We start from the raw sequence: 17,775 nt of genomic DNA, 5'->3' as shown, positions 1-17,775 counted from the left end.
TAACAGAAATGCAAATCAAAACTACAGTGAGGCATCACCTCACACCGGTCAGAATGGTCATCATCAAAAAGTCTACAAACAGTAAATGCTGGAGAGGGTGTGGAGAAAAGGGAACCCTTTTCACTGTTGGTAGGAATGTAAATTGATACAGCCACTATGGAGAACAGTATGGAGGTTCCTTTAAAAACTAAAACTAGAACTACCATATGACCCAGCAATTCCACTACTAGGCATATACCCAGAGAAAACCATAATTCAAAAAGACACATGCACCCCAATGTTCATTGCAGCACTATTTACGGTAGCCAGGTCATGGAAGCAACCTAAATGTCCACTGACGGAGGAATGGATAAAGATTTGGTACATATATACAATGCAGTATTACTCAGCCAGAAGAAGGAACAAAACTGTGCCACTTGCAGAGACATGGATGGAGCTAGAGACTGTCATACAGAGTGAAGTAAGTCAGAAAGAGAAAAACAAATATTGTATATTAAAGCATATATGAGGAATCTGAAAAAATTGGTATAGACAATCTTATTTACAAAGCAGAAATAGAGACACAGACACAGAGAACAAATGTAATGATACCAAGGGGGAAAGGGGCAGGGTGGGATGAATTAGGAGATTGGGATTGACATATATACACTATTGATACTATGTATAAAATAGATAACTAATGAGAATCTACTGTATAGCACAGGGAACTCGATTCAGTTCTCTGTGGTGACCTAAATGAGAAGGAAATCCGAAAAAGCGGGATATATGTATATATATATAGCTGATTCACTTTGCTGTACAGTACAAACGAATGCAACATTGTAAAGCAACTATAATCCAATAAAAATTTTAAAAAAAGAAATAGGGATTGATAAAATTAAAAAAAAATTCTCTTTGTTATCTAAGTGTGGCTGCAAGAGTCACGGGAAAGGACCATTGCCCTGAGCAGGCGTGGGAGACGAAAATAAAAACAAAAATTACACCTTTTGAGTCTGACAGGCTCAACATGTTAGTTATGCACATAAACTCGATTCTCTCAAAGGCTCCTGCCAGCTTGAATGACCAGTGCAAATTAGTATTTAGTTCACTAATGCAGACTTCAGTTGCACTTGCTATGAGCCAGGTACTGGTTAAAGCACTTCATCAATATTAACTAGTTTAATCCACATAAAAACCCTCTGAAGTGGGTATTATGAGCATCTCTGTTTTATATACTTATGAAGAAACGGAGACGCAGCGAGCTTAAGTGATATGCCCAAGGCCACACGGCTAGCAAGTGGTTGAGCCAGAATTTGAACCAAAGCTGTTCACAGCCACAGATCAGAACAGAGTTCCTGTCCCGAGTTCCATTCCTGGGTATCTACCGGAGAGGGATGGAAACATATCTCCACACAGAAGCTTGTATGTGAATGTTCACGGCGTTATCATTCACTATAGTCAAAAAGGGGAAACAATCCAAATGACCATTAACTGGTAGATGGATAAACAAAATGTGGTCTATCCATACAATGGAATACTATTCAGCCAGAAAAGGAATGAAGTACCGATATACACTATATATAGCACAGGTGAACCTCGGAAAGATTATGTGAAGTGTGGGAAGCTGGATACAAGGGACCACACATTGTATCATTCTGTTTATAAGAAATCTCCAGAGCAGGAATATCTATACAGACAGTGGGTCGCTGGTTGCCTGGGGCTGGGGGTGGGCATGGGGTTGACTGCAAGGTGGCACCTTTTGGGGGTGACAGAAATGTTCAAAAATTGGATTGTGGCGAGAGCTGCACAACTTGGAAAATTGACCAGATACCATTGAAATGTGCACTTTAAATGGGTACATGTTACGATATGTGAGTTAAACCTCAATAAAGCTGTTGCAAAACCAAAAGCAAAGGGGGCTGACCCTGGCCGTAATGGCCCTTCCTCCTGTTCTAGCTGGTTTACACCTATGGTGAAAAGCCTTCAGAGGAACACAGGAGGGGAGGACTTCGGGCCAGGAAGTTGTCTGAAGCCTTTGTCTGTCCTTCCAGGCTCCAAAAGCCTCCGGGCATTTGCGTGGAAACGCCCCACTGTGTCCACCCGCACCCAGTCGGAGTGTGGCACCAGCAGCTGAGATTTCTTTACAGAACCGCTCTGTTTTGCAAAGAGTAATTATATGCAGGGGAATTTCCTACCCCAAATGACACCCCTTCTTTATTATCCCCCAAACACCCCTGCATTATTTTGCAATGCAAAATTCATGCCTCCTCAAGCCAATTACTTGGGAAAATGTGATACGCAATGATGAATTATACATGCGTTTTCTTTATGATTTTTTTTTCTCCTTGGGGATGGTAATTATGAGATAAATTGTTGGGGGTTTTATGTCTTGAAATAACTCCTTACCATATCAGAGCCCCTCTTGCTACATATTGCTAAGCTAATTGGTGGCTTCCGAAGAGAAGGACGGAAGTCATTTTTAATTAGGCTAGTAAAGAAATATGCCAGTCACACATGCATACTCACCGATACATACATGTTGAGAGATATATATATATCAGCAACAATGAATGAACATTCAATACACTCTTGGGGAGATCCCCGTGGGGTCCTTGGTGTAATAGTTCCCCATTTTGAGGTGCATGTACCTCCTTTGGTGTTACAACTGAGAAGTCATTTCTGATGCATCAAAGTTCTCTTTAGATAGAGAACGAGTCTCTACTGTGGGTGTCCAGTGGCTGACATAACAACTGTCTTGTTGAAGAAAAGTCTTTCAAAGCTGAGACATTATTCACCAAAAGTAAAGGCAAGTCTGTCCACTCTCTAGTTTGGTGTTATAGGGATAGAAAACAATCATCTGTCTTTTATAACTTACATCGGAGCTATAATATGATAAGCGCTGTTTCATAATTCCATCAGGCAAGATCTTTGTGATGCTTTCATTACACCCTAGGGGGAGCACAAACCTTTACTTAATCAAAATCAGTACTTCTCTCCGAGGATCAAAGTTTCTGTTTTGCTTTTAAATGGGAATTACAAAAAGCCATAGGGGGCTTCTGAGCATAATTCTACTCGTTGGTGGTGTACATGGAAAGCTAGCTGGCAATTTTATTCCACTCTCTGAATCCAGTCCCTCTCAACACATAAATGATTCCATCACTGACACATGGAAAAGAAAATTCAATCGCTCAAACCCACTTAGAATACCAAACCCATCTTAGAACACCCTAAAAGAATCAGCTTCTCTTGGAAACATAATCATATTAAAGCACGAGCTACCAGAACTCCCTAAAGTAACAGGCTATTTTTATAAAAGACCAATAAAATGTTCTAATAAGTTGCCTGAGGGATACTGTTATTCAGAATTACCCACGATTCTGAATAATGTGCTACTAACTTAGAAGAGATGCTGCCACTTTGCTGACTGGTTAGAAACCCTCGGAAAACCTCAAGCAGAGCACAACACCTACTCGACCTTGGAAGACAAGGAAGAAAGTAAGGCAATCTCGTTGCCACAAATAGCTAAGTGCATCATTATGACAGAGTTCAAACACTTTGAAGTTGGGGACAATACACCGTCCACTTCAACTACCAGTTGTCCAGCGTGCACACAGGTGCTTGGTGAGTAACTTCCAAAGGACTGCAGTTGCAGCAAGCCTAACCCCAGGACGGCGACCCCACGCCAAGCTCTGTCTGCTTACCGGCAAAAGTTTCTGTACATGGATTCACTCCTGCAAGACGTTTAGAGGTGCCGAAATCGGAGATTTTCACCACTCCGCTATAGGTATTCACCAGAACGTTATCACCCTTCAGAAAAGGAAGAACATCAAATGCTTAAGGAAAGATTTAAACAAATTAATGTAAAATAGACTTGGACCTTAAGAAATGGTCATGTGTCTCTAGGAAGACTAGACTCTGCTCAATCCTCTCCCCTCCGTGAGCCCGTCCACCTGCAGACACTCCAGCAGCTCATGTGATCTGAGATGCAAAGTAAAATCTCATTGGCTCAGACAAGCAAGTACCTTTACGTCTCTGTGCACAATCTGGCTTTCGCGGAGATACTTGAGGCCTTCCAGGGTTTGCTTGGTGTAGAACTTGATGGTGGGCTCCTTCATCAGCCCCCATTTTGATCGCAAAAGAGCCGAAAGGCTTCCTGGAAATGGACACAGTAAAAAAAAAAAAAAACAAAACTCATCAGGGCGATGAAGAGTCAATTATAAGCGTTCAGGGAAATAAAGTGAAGTGACGTTTCTAACCTAATGTAAGCACTCGCGCCCACATCACTGTATCTGGGCTAAATGCAGCATCCTTCCTCCCTCTCTGTTGCCTGTTTCCCAGATGCGCAAGCAGCATAGTCAGAGAAGGGACGGGGCGTGAACCAGCACATCAGCCTGACCAGAGGTGCAGGGTGGAAAGGAACCCCTTGTGACCCCCGAAACTCAGCCAGGCCACCTTCGGGCTCAGCTCCGTTCAGCTGCACAGAATCAGGAAGAGAGCGCAACAGTGCTCTCTGAACTCTGAAGGGCTGGCCTGACACTGCACGTGCGGCACAAGCGCCTCAGCCATTGGGCTTGGGTCAAAGCCACGCTTTCTACCTCACCCTGAAATCAGAGGTGGACGGGAACAGAGTGAGGGGCCCTTAAGGGAGACAGGGACCCGAATCGGAGGAGGTTGGGGCTCTCTGTCCTCACTGTGAGAAGCTCCTTATGCCAGGTCCCAGGGTCAGGACGGTCTAAACACCCACCCCGCCCCGACCCCAATTATACTATTAAACATTGAACTTTGGGGCCAGAGAAAATCTCCCTTCACTGCCTTCTGACCCTGTGTTTCAGAGATTATTGTCCAGGCCCTCAGCAGCAGCTAGTCGCCCTTACACAGGACCCTGCTATGCCTCAGTTTCCCCATCTGTAAAAGGGGAGGTGCACATCTATCTCCAGCTCTGTGGTCATCCTCAAGACCTCACGTCTGGAACACAAATCAGTATTTTCTGCTAGACTATGAGGAGGCTGAGGGAAGAAGACACTGTACGTCATCATAAATGTAACCCTCAAAATCTAGCGCATTGCCTGACTCTTAAGACATATAGTTAGGTTTTTAATGTAATGGCAGGCTCTTAGTAACTATGAGTTGAAAGAATGAATGAATACAGATTTCTAACTCAAGTTTTTATATTTGCATTCAGATTACTATTAATTTTATCATTATTTTCTTAAAATGAGCACTTACTGAGTTCTTGCTCTCTGCCTGGCACCGTTTTGAGAGCTTTACAAACATTATCTCACCCCATCCAATAAGCCATTGAGATAGTGTCATTATGACTCCAATAATTATTACTATTCCAACTATGACAGTATTTATTAATAATCTAATTTTAAAATTCATTTATTCAGTCAGAAAACTGAGGTCACACAGCTTGCAGATGGAGGGACCAGCTCAAACTAGATGGCTGGGGTCTTCCCTAGTGGCACAGTGGTTAAAGACTCTGCGCTCCCAACGCAGGGGGCCCGGGTTTGATCTCTGGTCGGGGAACTAGATCCCACATGCATGCCTCAACTAAGAGTACGCATGCCACAACTAAGGAGCCTGCCTGCCGCAACTAAGACCCAGCACAGCCAAATAAATAAAGAAATAAACATTAAAAACAAACAAACAAACAAACAAAAACCAAACTAGACGGCTGGCTCCAGACCTGAGGAACTCCCACCCTCGCACTCTACTGTCTGCCTTTGGGGATCTTGTGGATAAAGCACTGGTGTTCAATTTCACTGTCAACATGTTATTTCACAATGTCATTTAAAAACACCTCCATTTCCTCTTCTCCAAAGCATATTTCAACTCCTAAACTGTGAAGGCCTCAAGGCCAGAGACTATGCTTTATTCATCTCTATGTCTCTAGTGCTCGGCCCAGCAGCTGGCACTCAGTAGATCCTCAATGAATATTTGATGATTGAATTACCAGACCAGGAATAGACTGTTTATGTGACACTGGAAAATCTGAATCCAACTCCTCTGGGAAACAAATAGTCTCCCACACCTCAAATGTGCCATTTTTTAACGGCAGGATGAATAACGATGCTCATATTATATTTTCATCAGTGATTTTCAGGGTATGAGACCAGAAGACCAGTGACTACTCACCCCCAGGCACCTGCTCCATAAATATCTTAATGTAGCCGCCCTCGGAAACAGAGCCCAGCTACTGAACAATATTGCGGTGCTTGAGGTTCTTGTGCAGGGCGATCTCCTCATGCAGAGGCTGAGAGTAACTGGTGAGAAAAACAAAGCCAGTGTCACCTGCCAAATCCCTGGAGCTTGGGGTCCATATAGCGCACCTCACCAGTACCTGCCCTGCTGCTGGCCATCCCTTCTTTGTGGGAATGTTCTCTCCCCTGGCTCCCATGAGACTATTCAGCTTCCCATGTGTAGAACAGGGGATAATAACACGAAGCACTCAGGGCTGCCGGGGGCCAAAGTGTGTCAAGTTTCTCAGGCACCCAGTGGAGTGCCTGGTGTGTGGCAAGTACCCAGTGAATGGCTGCTGCTGTTACTATGGTTATCGATAGGGCTTGAACTCTCCAACCATCCTTTGTCTCTCTCAACAGCCTCTCTTCCTCTGCTCCCCCATGAAGGGAGCTGTTCCAGAAGGTTCTGTCCTCAGCTGCCTTCTAGTCTCATTCCGCAGACTCATTCCAGACTACAGCAACAGCCACCTAATGGACCTCCCAGCCTCAGCCTCTGGCCTCTTCAGTCTATTCTCCTCTGGCCACCCTATTTCCCCTTCCTAAAACACACACCCCATCACATCACTTCCCATCCTAAAGTCCACATAAAGACCACATTGTTTAACATGGTACACAAGGACTTTCAAACTCAGGTCAGACTACATCTTTAAAAATGTTTGCCTCATCTCAAGAGTCCCCCCCCCCACTGCCCTACATCCTACAGTCGAGTCACAACAGACAATTTTTTCTTCTCTCAGTACACTCTGTGCTTAACAGCTCTGCTTCCCCTCAGCATAGAATGCTCTGGCCTCCTTTTCTGCCAGACGAACTCCTACTCATCCCTCAAAGGCCGGCTCAAAGATGATTTATTTTCTCAAACTTGCCACAACTCAACCAAGAAGAGCAATTCATTCCACTCCTATGCTCTACAAACACTCTGTGAACCTCTGTATTATGGCACTTGTCACTTTGCTCTACCAAACTGGGCACACCCTAACATTAGGACAGTATCCTACTCCCCTTTCAGTCTCCAGTGCCAGCCCAGAATCTGGCACAGAGAAGGTACCCAATATCCTAACTTCAGCCTGTAAATTTAGGGAATGGGACAAAACAGTCTCTAAGGTCCCTTCCAGCTCTAAAATCCCAGGAACGACCATGAGCAGTGAAGAGCTGGAACGACTAACACAACCGATTGAAGGAGGCGGTTCAAGCCAGCAATTTTCCCCCAACAAACAACTGCAACGCCTTATCCATCATGAGAATAAGAGACAGAATACTGGAAGAGGAATTCAAGAGACTGGATCCCAGCCTTGTTTCTTCATGTCCTCGGAGAAGTCATTTAACCTTCTTAGCCTTGGAAGAAGTTGGATGAGTTCATTTCAGACCCTGCTTTATAATTCAAATATCATAACACACAATCCCATTAAAAATGAATAGATGAACAAGTGAACGAATGAATGACAAAGGGTCTTACAGCTGCTAGAAATCACTTGTAATCCATCCTTAATAATTCACTGACCACCTGGATGGAGGGCCATTTGCACACAGCCATCAGTGTCCAGCACTGAAGGCAATGCTGCAGATGTGGTCTGAGCACGCCGGTGGAGCACAGAGCTATTATTTCTTATACTGTGGCCATTACTGTATATGTAGCTTCTCTACAAAAACACTTGACAGAAAAAAAAAAAAAAAAACACTTGACAGTCAACACGTTCTTGTTTAGAATTAGGAGGGGCATGAATTCCAAAAGGAATAAACCTTTCGTTAGACTCTTAAAAAGTGTAGGAGAAATAAATTGGTAGTACTTGTGGTTTAAAAAACAATAGTCCAAAATCTATGGGTGAGGTTGAAGGGTAGGGTATTAATAAAATAGTCTGTATAGCAAAAAACTAAAATTTTTCCTTATCACATTTAATTTTCTGTAATGATACATGTGAATAAGTAATAGCCATTTCAAATTGTTACAATGTGAATTAAAACACTGAGTCATATTTTTAAATATTTGCAAACAAACACCTATGTAAAAATGTAAAACTTTATTTCCTCCTGACGGGTGGAAATAAAACTACAGTCTTCTTTTAAAACGTGACTCTGCAATCCACATGCCTCTAAGTGAAGTTGTTCCATTTTCTCCATCTATTTATAATATGCAGAGCACAAAAGCAGATCACCCTTATTAGAAGAGAATTACAAAGTTTTTTGATGACATAATGCTTTCATTATGTACCATCAGTGGTGGGCACGGGAGTTGGGGTATGGAGGTGGCAACTGTAGAAGGTGGAAGGCCCGCCCTGACTTGCCTGCTGTCTCTCTCTGGAATTTCTTTGATGGCTATTCGCACTTGATCGCTCAGATCTCTGCCGGCATACACGATCCCATATGTGCCCTTCCCCAGCACCACTCTCTCACCATTCGCATCGTGGTCATACTCGTACTAAGGAAAAGCAACAAGATAAAAAAGCACACAGCTTGTGGTGGAGAAACCCCATAAAAGCCCAAACATTGTCCTGCAATTTTTAAAAAATTTATGAATAACATTATTTGAGTACCAGGCAGGTCACATTTCTTGGGTTATATACTTTTCATTAAATAATTGCTTTTTAAGGGGTAGAGTTGTCAGTTACTCATATATTCATAACATGATTTTATGAAATAGAATGCAAGAAATTTACAAATGCGGCTCATATGTAACTTAGTGGGCTCACCTTTTGGAGAACTCCCCTCACTTTGATGCTGCAATTTAAAACTGCTTCTAAGCATGTCAAGTAACCCAAATAGGTGCCCTCTTACATGATCCCTTATCAACTCGCCAGGAAAGCAACCACCTTCTACAGCCCAGAAGAGAACTGAAGGTAAATAAAACTAAAATTGTCTTAATAGAAAGTACACATGCTGCCCCACTCCTGCTTTTAGAGGTACAGACCTAGCATTAAACACATACTGCAAAGTTCCCCCAATCTTACCATCAAAAATTGTACAGCTGCATTCCAGTTGGTTCTTCTCAACGATTAAAAGAAATGTAACTCTAGACTGAGCAATATTTATTTAAAGCAGAGGCAGCAAGGGATTCTTTCTGTTATCTTCTATGCCCCCATACCCGCTTACAGAAGTGCACAGAACGCGTGTGCATGTGGACGTGTCCCTTCCCATCCACTTCTAGGGATGCTCACGACAATTAAGGTTACTAGTGGGTCTCATCACTGTCTGATTTAACCAGACATCTGCCTGCTTCATAACAGGCTTTTATCTCCCACCTTCAAAGTGCATCACTCAGTTCGTTTCTACAACGAACTTTGATTCTAAGCTAAGAATTCGAGTACCTGACTCAATTATTAAAATGAACCCCTTTGATATTTTCTGTAAGAAATCTCAAAGAATTAATTTCAGCCCACTTGAAAGTATAGCAAAGTCTCACTAAATTACAAGGACCTGAATTAGTGGCAAGTCATAATAACTGTGCAAGATTTAAACACGTGTGTAGTGGTGTAGTCATCTGTGGACTACCACTGTGCTGTCCAAAAGAGCTTATGATGACCCTTTCTTAATATTAAGAAATTAATTTCTTCATATTATCATATTTAATATATTAAATGCAAGTAGATATAACTAAAGTCATTTTAGGCATAAATGAAAAAGTCTGCTTCTATTTGCCCAACTCTTTCTCTTGTAGTTTCACAAACATTATTAATTAGCATAGAAAAAGCTTTTCCATCAGTTGTACACAAAAGGGAATTCTAGTCTAGTCCATGTCAAATTTTTCTTACACATTCTGGTTGATAGGATGCCAAAGTAATGAGATTTTTCTATAGAGATGCATTAAATTTAATCTCTGACAGTCATGAATAGTGATGGCTAGCTCGTTCATTAATGAGTATTTTAAAATATACACATAAAGAACTTTCACACAAAAAATGGGACATTTTCTTAAAGCATCAAAGACACAATAAATAACTTTTTCCATGTTCTAGGTCTTCTGTGACTCACCTCTAAGGTATCCCCATCGGTCTCTCCCTCCAGCTCCACTGTACTGCCCACTCCATTGGTTGTCATCTCTTTGACCAAAGAGCAAAACCTAGAACACCAAATGTCACAAAGATGCCGCTAATTATGATCACTCCTATTCCTTTCCTCTAACTTGGCCTTACTACATTAAACTGTGATTAAATAAACCAAGCTTTTACAAGTTATGGAACAATCACTCCACTCCCTGATTTGACATGGTAGTGTACTGGTTATCTAATCTAGTTCAAATACCCATATGATACTTGAATCCCCTCTATACAATATCACCACCAACTGGCTGGCTAATTGATGCGTGAACACCCCCAGGGACAGAGAACACATTACCTCACAAGGCAGCTCATTCTTTGCCGAACTCAATGAGAAATGCTTCACTTATATTGAACTAAGACTTCTTTTATGTGGGTCTCATCCATAGACTGCTTAGAATTAGTCCCTTTCTACATAACTGCCCATTAGAAATGTACATAATTTTATTATATCCCTATAAGTCTTTCCTTCTTGTTCCCTCAACGCTTCCCCCAGGACTTGTTTGTGAGTCACTTCACTAACTTGTAATTCTTCAAAGGTGTCCCTGTATTATTCTTCAAGTCTGGTCCCGGGACCAGTGTTCCAGGGGTGATTTAATTAGTGCTAAGGATAGTGGGACCATCACCTCCCAAGTTGCCAGCACGCTAGCTCTTAGTGAAAAATAAGGTCTTGTATAAGGGGAGAGGTGAGAAGGAAATGTGTAAGACGGCCTCATCGTTCTGCTGACATAGACTAAGCTTAATATCAACTATAACCCATAAATATTTCTCACAAATGCTGCTGGGACACATCAGCCACTCCCTAGACTTGTGTAGTTATTTATTTGCATACAAATGACTTGACTCAGATGATTTGTATTCAGTATTCTCTCTTAAGGTGGCAGGGAAGAATACTGCATACTTTAAGATAATTTCCAAAAAACACTAGGATGTTCTTTTCTCTAACCCATCCCACCTCTGCTTCTTCTAATTTTTGAAAGCTGGGACATGCAACAGTCAAGCTTCTTAGGAGACATGTGGTATGGATGCAACAGAATAACTAAAATTTAAAAGACAGTATCAATTGTTGTTCAGAATGTGGAGCAACTGGAACTCTCATATGTTGCTGTTGGAAGTGCAAATTGATACAACTACTTTAGTATCAACCAAAGCTGAATATAAACCTATCCCACAACGTACTAACTCCATTCCTAGGTACATACAGTGCAGAAATCAATGCATACGTTCACCAAAAGGCATGCACAAGAGGGTTCATAGCAGTTTTATTCATAATGGCCCCAAACTGGAAACGATCCAAATGTTTGATAGAACAGATAAACTGTCATATACATTCACACAATGGAACACTACACAGCGAAAAAAAGCATGAACTAATACAACACGGCTGAATCTCATAGATATTATTTTAAGAGAAACAAGTGAGAAATAAAAGAGTACATACTTGATGAGTCTATTTATTTGAAGTTTAAGAACAGGCAAAACTAACCACTGGTGATAGAAATCAAAATAGTTACATTAGGAGCGGGTTTAACGACTGGGAAGGGGCACAAGGCACCTTCTGGGGTGCTGATATACTTAACACACTCATCTGTATATTACACCTCAATTAAAAACTTATTTAATGTATGGCAAGAAAAGGCACAGAGGACGGAATGAGAGTCAGAAGGTAAACTCTGTAGTAAAGGGATGTTCTGCTTCATATCTGGCAGCATTTCCCAACTCTAAAATTGAAGATTGTGGCCCAAGGGTGCCCTGGTCTGATATTTAGTCTGATTTCTAAATACGTTGTGATAATGATTGTCTGAGACGCACTGAATTAGACTGTTCTCAAATTACATGATACAAACTCTCTCAACAAACTACGAATAAAGGAATCTTCTTCGACCTGATAAAGGTTATCTATGAAAAACCTACCAGTAACATCATGCTTAATGGTGTAAGACTAGACGCTTTCCTCCTAAGATCAGGAACAAGACAAGAATGTCTGCTCTCGCCACTTCTACTCAACATTATACTGCAGTCTAGTCAGGACAATTAGGCAAGAAAAAGAAAGAAAGACATCCAGTTTGGAAAGGAAGAACTATACCTATCTCTATCTGCAGATGACATGATCTTGTATACAGAACATCCTAAGGAATTCAATAAAAACTGTTAGAACTAATAAATGAGTGCCAGTTTGCAGGATCAATATACAAAACTCGAGTGTATTTCTACACACCAGCAATGAACAATCTGAAAATGAAATTAAGAAAACAACTCCACTTAGAATAGCAACCAAAAGAATAAAACACATACACATTTAACAAAAAAGTATAAGACTTGTACATTGAAACTCCAAAAATTGTTGAAAGACATTAAAGAAGACCTAAACAAATAGAAAGATATGTTCATGGGACGGAAGACTTAACATGGTTAGGATGGCAAAGCCTCTCAAATTGATCTGCAAATACAAAGCAATCCCTGCCAAAACCCTAGCGGCCTTTTTTGAAGAAACTGACTAGCTGATCCTAAGATTCACACGGACATGGAAGCACCTGCAATAGTCAAAACGATTATGAAAAACAAGAACCCAGTTGGAAGACTCACATTTCCTGATTTTACAGCTTAGTACAATACTACAGTTATCAAGAAAATGTGGTAATAGCATAAAGGATGGACATATAGATGAATGGAATAGAAGTGAAAGTCCAGAAATAAATGCTTACATTTATGGTCAACTGATTTTCTAAAAAAGTGCCAAGACCATTCAATGGGAGAAGAAATAGTCTTCTCAACAAATGGTGCTGAGACAACCACATATCCACATGCAGAAGAATGAAGTTGGACCCCCTACCTCAGACCATTAAAAAAAAAAACAAAACTCAAAATGGCTCAGAGACCTAAATATAAGAGCTAAAACTATAAAACTTTGAAGAAAATAACACCAGAGAAAATCTTGGGTTAGGCAAAGCCTTCTTAGATATGACATCAAAAGCACAAGTGAGGGCTTCCCTGGTGGCGCAGTGGTTGAGAGTCCGCCTGCCGCTGCAGGGGACACGGGTTCGTGCCCCGGTCCGGGAAGATCCCACATGCCGTGGAGCGCCTAGGCCCGTGAGCCATGGTTGCTGAGCCTGCGCGTCTGGAGCCTGTGCTCCTCAATGGGAGAGGCCAAAACAGTGAGAGGCCCGCGTACCGCAAAAAAAAAAAAAAAAAGCACAAGTGACAAAAGGAAAAACAGATAAACTGGACTGCCACAAAATTTAAACTTCTGTACTGTAAATGATACCATCAACACAGTATAAAGATAACCCATAGAATGGGAGGAAGCACTTGCAAATCACACATCTGACAAGGGCCTTGTATCCAAAATATATAAAGAACTCTTAAAACTTATTAACAAAAATAACCCAATTAAAACCCAATAACCCAATTAAAAATGGGCAAAGTTCGGAGAAACTTGGCAAACATCACTTTTGCCAGGTAAGCCAAGTTAATATCACCATTAATGAGACAAAGATACTGTATGTCTGCCAATGTGATGTACTGAGGACAGGGCATCACTTCTATGGTATTCCTACCCTAAATGCATAACACTAATATAATCATGAGGGAACAGCAAACCAACCCAAATTGAAGGATTATACAAGATAAACTGCCTGTACTCTTTTTTTTTTTTTTTTTTTTTTTGTGGTATGCGGGCCTCTCACTGTTGTGGCCTCTCCCGTTGCGGAGCACAGGCTCCAGACGCGCAGGCCCAGCGGCCATGGCTCACGGGCCCAGCCGCTCCGCGGCACGTGGGATCTTCCCGGACCGGGACACGAACCCGTGTCCCCTGCATTGGCAGGCGGACTCTCAAACACTGCGCCACCAGGGAAACCCCTGTCTGTACTCTTTGAAAGCATTAAGTCAAGAAAGACAAAGACTGATGAAGAAATGTTCCAGATAAAAGGGGGCTATACAGACGTGATGGCTAAATGTTAGTATGTAATCCTGGTTTAGATCGTGAACCAGAGAAAAAATATCTTTTGTTTCACTGTAAAGGACATTAGTGGGACAATAAGTAAAATTTGGCTAAGGTTTGTAAATTATAGAACCATATCAATCTTAGTTTCCTGATTAGATAACGGTACTGTGATTACATAAGTGAATGTTCTTGTATTTAGGGAAACACGTACTGAAATACCGAGAGGTAATGTAGCATTATGTCTACAACTTACTCTTCAACAGTTCAGAACAAAATAGTCATCTGCATATAGAGAGAATGTAAAACAAATGTGGTAAATGGTTAACAGTAGGGAGTTCTGAGTGAACTTTCTTGTAGGTGTGAATATTTTCCAAAATAAAAAGTTAAAAAAATGTTTTAATTGGGCAAAGGATTTGAGTAGATAGTTCTCCAAAGAAGATATATAAATGGCCAATAAGATCATGAAAAGATCCTCAGTATCTTTAGTCATTAGGGAAATGCAAAACACAACCACAATGAGATTCCACCTGACACCCACTAGGATGACTACAATCAAAAGGACGGACAGGGCTTCCCTGGTGGCGCAGTGGTTGACAGTCCGCCTGCCGATGCAGGGGACACGGGTTCGTGCCCCGGTCTGGGAAGCTCCCACATGCCGCGGAGTGGCTGGGCCCGTGAGCCATGGCCACTGAGCCTGCGCGTCTGGAGCCTGTGCTCCGCAACGGGAGAGGCCCGCGTACTGCAAAAAAAAAAAAGGACGGACGGTAACAAGTATTGCGAGGACGTGGAGAAACTGGAACCCTCATACATGGCTGATGGGAATGTAAATTGGGAAAACACTCTGGCCGTTCCTCAAAGTTAAATAAAGAATTATCATAAGACCCAGCTATTAGGCTCCAAGAGAAATTAAAACATAAGTTCACACAAAAACTTGCATGTGAATGTTTATGGCAGCATTATTCACAATAGCCAGAAAGTGAAAACAAACCAAGTGCCTTTCAAATGATGGACAAATCAAATATATCCATACAATGGAATACTATTCAGCCACAAAAAGGAATGAAATTCTGATACATGTTACAACATGGATGACACTTGAAAACATTATGATAAATGGAGGAAACGAGTCACAAAAGACCATATATTGTATGATTCTATATATATGAAATGTCAAGAATAGGCAAATTCGTAAAGACAGAAAGTAGATTCAGTGGTTGCAGAGGACTGGGATTGGGGGGGTGGGGTTAGGTTGAGAGAAAATGGGGAGTGACTGTTAACGGATACTGTGTTTCTTTTGGGAGTGATGAAAATAATCTAAAATTACATTGTGGTGATGGCTGCAAAACTGTGAATATACTAAAAACAAAAAGATTGAATTCTATACTTTAAAATGAGCAAATTGCATGGTATGTGAGTTATATCTCAATAAACCTGGAAAAGTTTTCCATAAGTTAAAACTTCAGGAAACGCAGTATAGCAATTAAATATTTTTCACAACAAAGACCCTTTAAAAGTGATTCACCATAATTAGACTGAAAGTACCTGAATCAGATTAAAACTCACCTACTGCACTGGTCTTCAGTGGAAAAGTAGATTTGAAAGTCATCAGAATTATCATGGACGTAAAGAAAACAACACCGTTCATCAAACTTGGATATGCTGCAAAATTTCAAAACATAAGAATGCCTATTATATATAAATTTGGATATCAATTTAATTTTTTTGAGAAAAATCTAGGAACAGCTTTTCTTCCATCTTACAAATTTGAAAGTTTCATTAATGTTTTAACAAATACCCCCCGCCCACCAAAGTGACTTCTATTTCTCTATGAAATTTAAATAGGAGGGGCATTTATCTTGCTGATGTTTGAGTTTGTATTCATCAACAGACTTTAATATGTATCAAGAACTTACTATATATTCAATGTTAAGCAAAGTGTTTTATGGTTTCTGTCTTCAAGAGTTTATAAGGTCATTAAAAAGGTATTTGTGAAATAATTTATTGTGATATCAAAGGAATTTCTAGACTTGAAAAATATTAGGATACAGTATTTGTGGCCACACAAGGGAAGTGGAAATAAACATGGCATTTTAGCTCAAGAAAGGCCTTTAAATGTTATCTGATCCATCCCCACCAAAGGCCTGGATCTGACTCTACAGCTCCTTGAACAGGCAATATTCAGTTTGCCTGGAATATCCAGTGACAGAAAATCATCAGATTCCATCTCCTGATGGATTTCACTGCTGCAAAGTTCTTTACCTGCACTGTGCCAAAGCCTATGCAATGGCCCTCATTTTGCCAGGTACCACTATGCAAAAGGCTAGATTCTATGATTAGCCCTTCAAACAAAGGAAGCCACTTTATCTTGCCCTTTCTAAGTCGTCTCTTCCTGAGATTACAGCTTCTTTGACCATTCCTTACATGTTATGGATTACATGACAAATTACGAGTTGAAACAGGAGAAGTACAGGGCGATTTAAAATGAATTAAAACTAGCTTATACATGAGTAACTTTTCAAAACCAATCTTTAAAGGAACTACCACAGTTACTTGGATAGCCTTGGGAATGTTCAACACATGCTCTTCATGTCACATTGGTTCCAGGGTCTGATTCACCCCAGGCCCTTTGCACATCCCTGTTGATGACTAAAATGGCAGCAAGAGGTATCTCTATGAGAAGGTACAAACAGAAGGTTCTTGACTACATGTTACCATAGAACTTAGTTTCTGGGTAGTACATGTTTGAAAATGTTTAACACCTTTTGAATTATATTTTCTGAGCAGTATTATTCAAATATGCTACTCCGTTCTTAAATGATTTCTCTCCCTTTAAAAGTGATGTAAACATTACTCCAATTTAAACACTGATGTGTCTAGGAAAGGATCACGCTGCATCTGGGGGTAACAGGGATTCATTCATTGGCCTGTGGTCTGAGAATCAGAGAAAAGACATGGAGTTCTAGTCCAAGCCCTTAATATGATGGAAACTATGAAGATACTGAGACCTGGAGAGGCTGAATGATTTGCTCAAGGTCAAACAGCAAAAGAGGGATTAGAACTCATATCTACTCCAGAGTTCCTCCCACCCTTGGGTGTGCTGGCAGGGTCGGACTCAGAGAGCAGCCACACAATTCAGGCCCAAATGGTCAGCGCTCCTGAACCAAATAGCAAGTGGCAGACCTCTCCTGGGAATACACCACCTTACTCACCTGCCAATGCCCTCGGCTCCATTACTCTGCCCAGGAGATCCCAGCCAAGTATCATTACCAAGTAACTCCCAGCTTCAGTTCTGGGGGTCCCTGAGCACCTGAACATCATTGGCTCAAAGAAGAAACACTTTCTCTTTCTACACACATAACTTCTTGTTTTAAAAAAGTTTGACGGGGCTCCCCTGGAGGCGCAGTGGTTGAGAGTCCGCCTGCCGATGCAGGGGACACGGGTTCGTGCCCCGGTCTGGGAAGCTCCCACATGCCGCGGAGCGGCTGGGCCCGTGAGCCATGGCCGCTGGGCTTGTGCGTCCGGAGCCTGTGCTCCGAAACGGGAGAGGCCACAACAGTGAGAGGCCCGCGTACAGCAAAAAAAA

The 17,775-nt window shown here is 41.5% G+C and overlaps 1 protein-coding gene across 1 annotated transcript in view; it reads right to left on the bottom strand.

Annotated features, from left to right (window-relative positions):
* The window catches only part of MAP3K15 (mitogen-activated protein kinase kinase kinase 15), a 47,409-nt gene that overhangs the window by 20,592 nt on the left and 9,042 nt on the right, over positions 1 to 17,775 (bottom strand). The window contains 6 exon segments of the mRNA XM_027096181.1: positions 3,681 to 3,786; positions 4,002 to 4,132; positions 6,118 to 6,245; positions 8,501 to 8,634; positions 10,185 to 10,272; positions 15,756 to 15,851. Of these exon segments, the coding sequence (XP_026951982.1) occupies positions 3,681 to 3,786; positions 4,002 to 4,132; positions 6,118 to 6,245; positions 8,501 to 8,634; positions 10,185 to 10,272; positions 15,756 to 15,851 (683 nt within the window).

This window comes from Aethalodelphis obliquidens, unplaced genomic scaffold, assembly GCF_003676395.1.
Source record: "Aethalodelphis obliquidens isolate GAN/ISIS:26980383/991018 unplaced genomic scaffold, ASM367639v1 scaffold99, whole genome shotgun sequence".
In the NCBI taxonomy this organism is placed as follows: Eukaryota; Metazoa; Chordata; class Mammalia; order Artiodactyla; family Delphinidae; genus Aethalodelphis; species Aethalodelphis obliquidens.
This window is presented reverse-complemented; position numbering and strand designations above follow the sequence as displayed.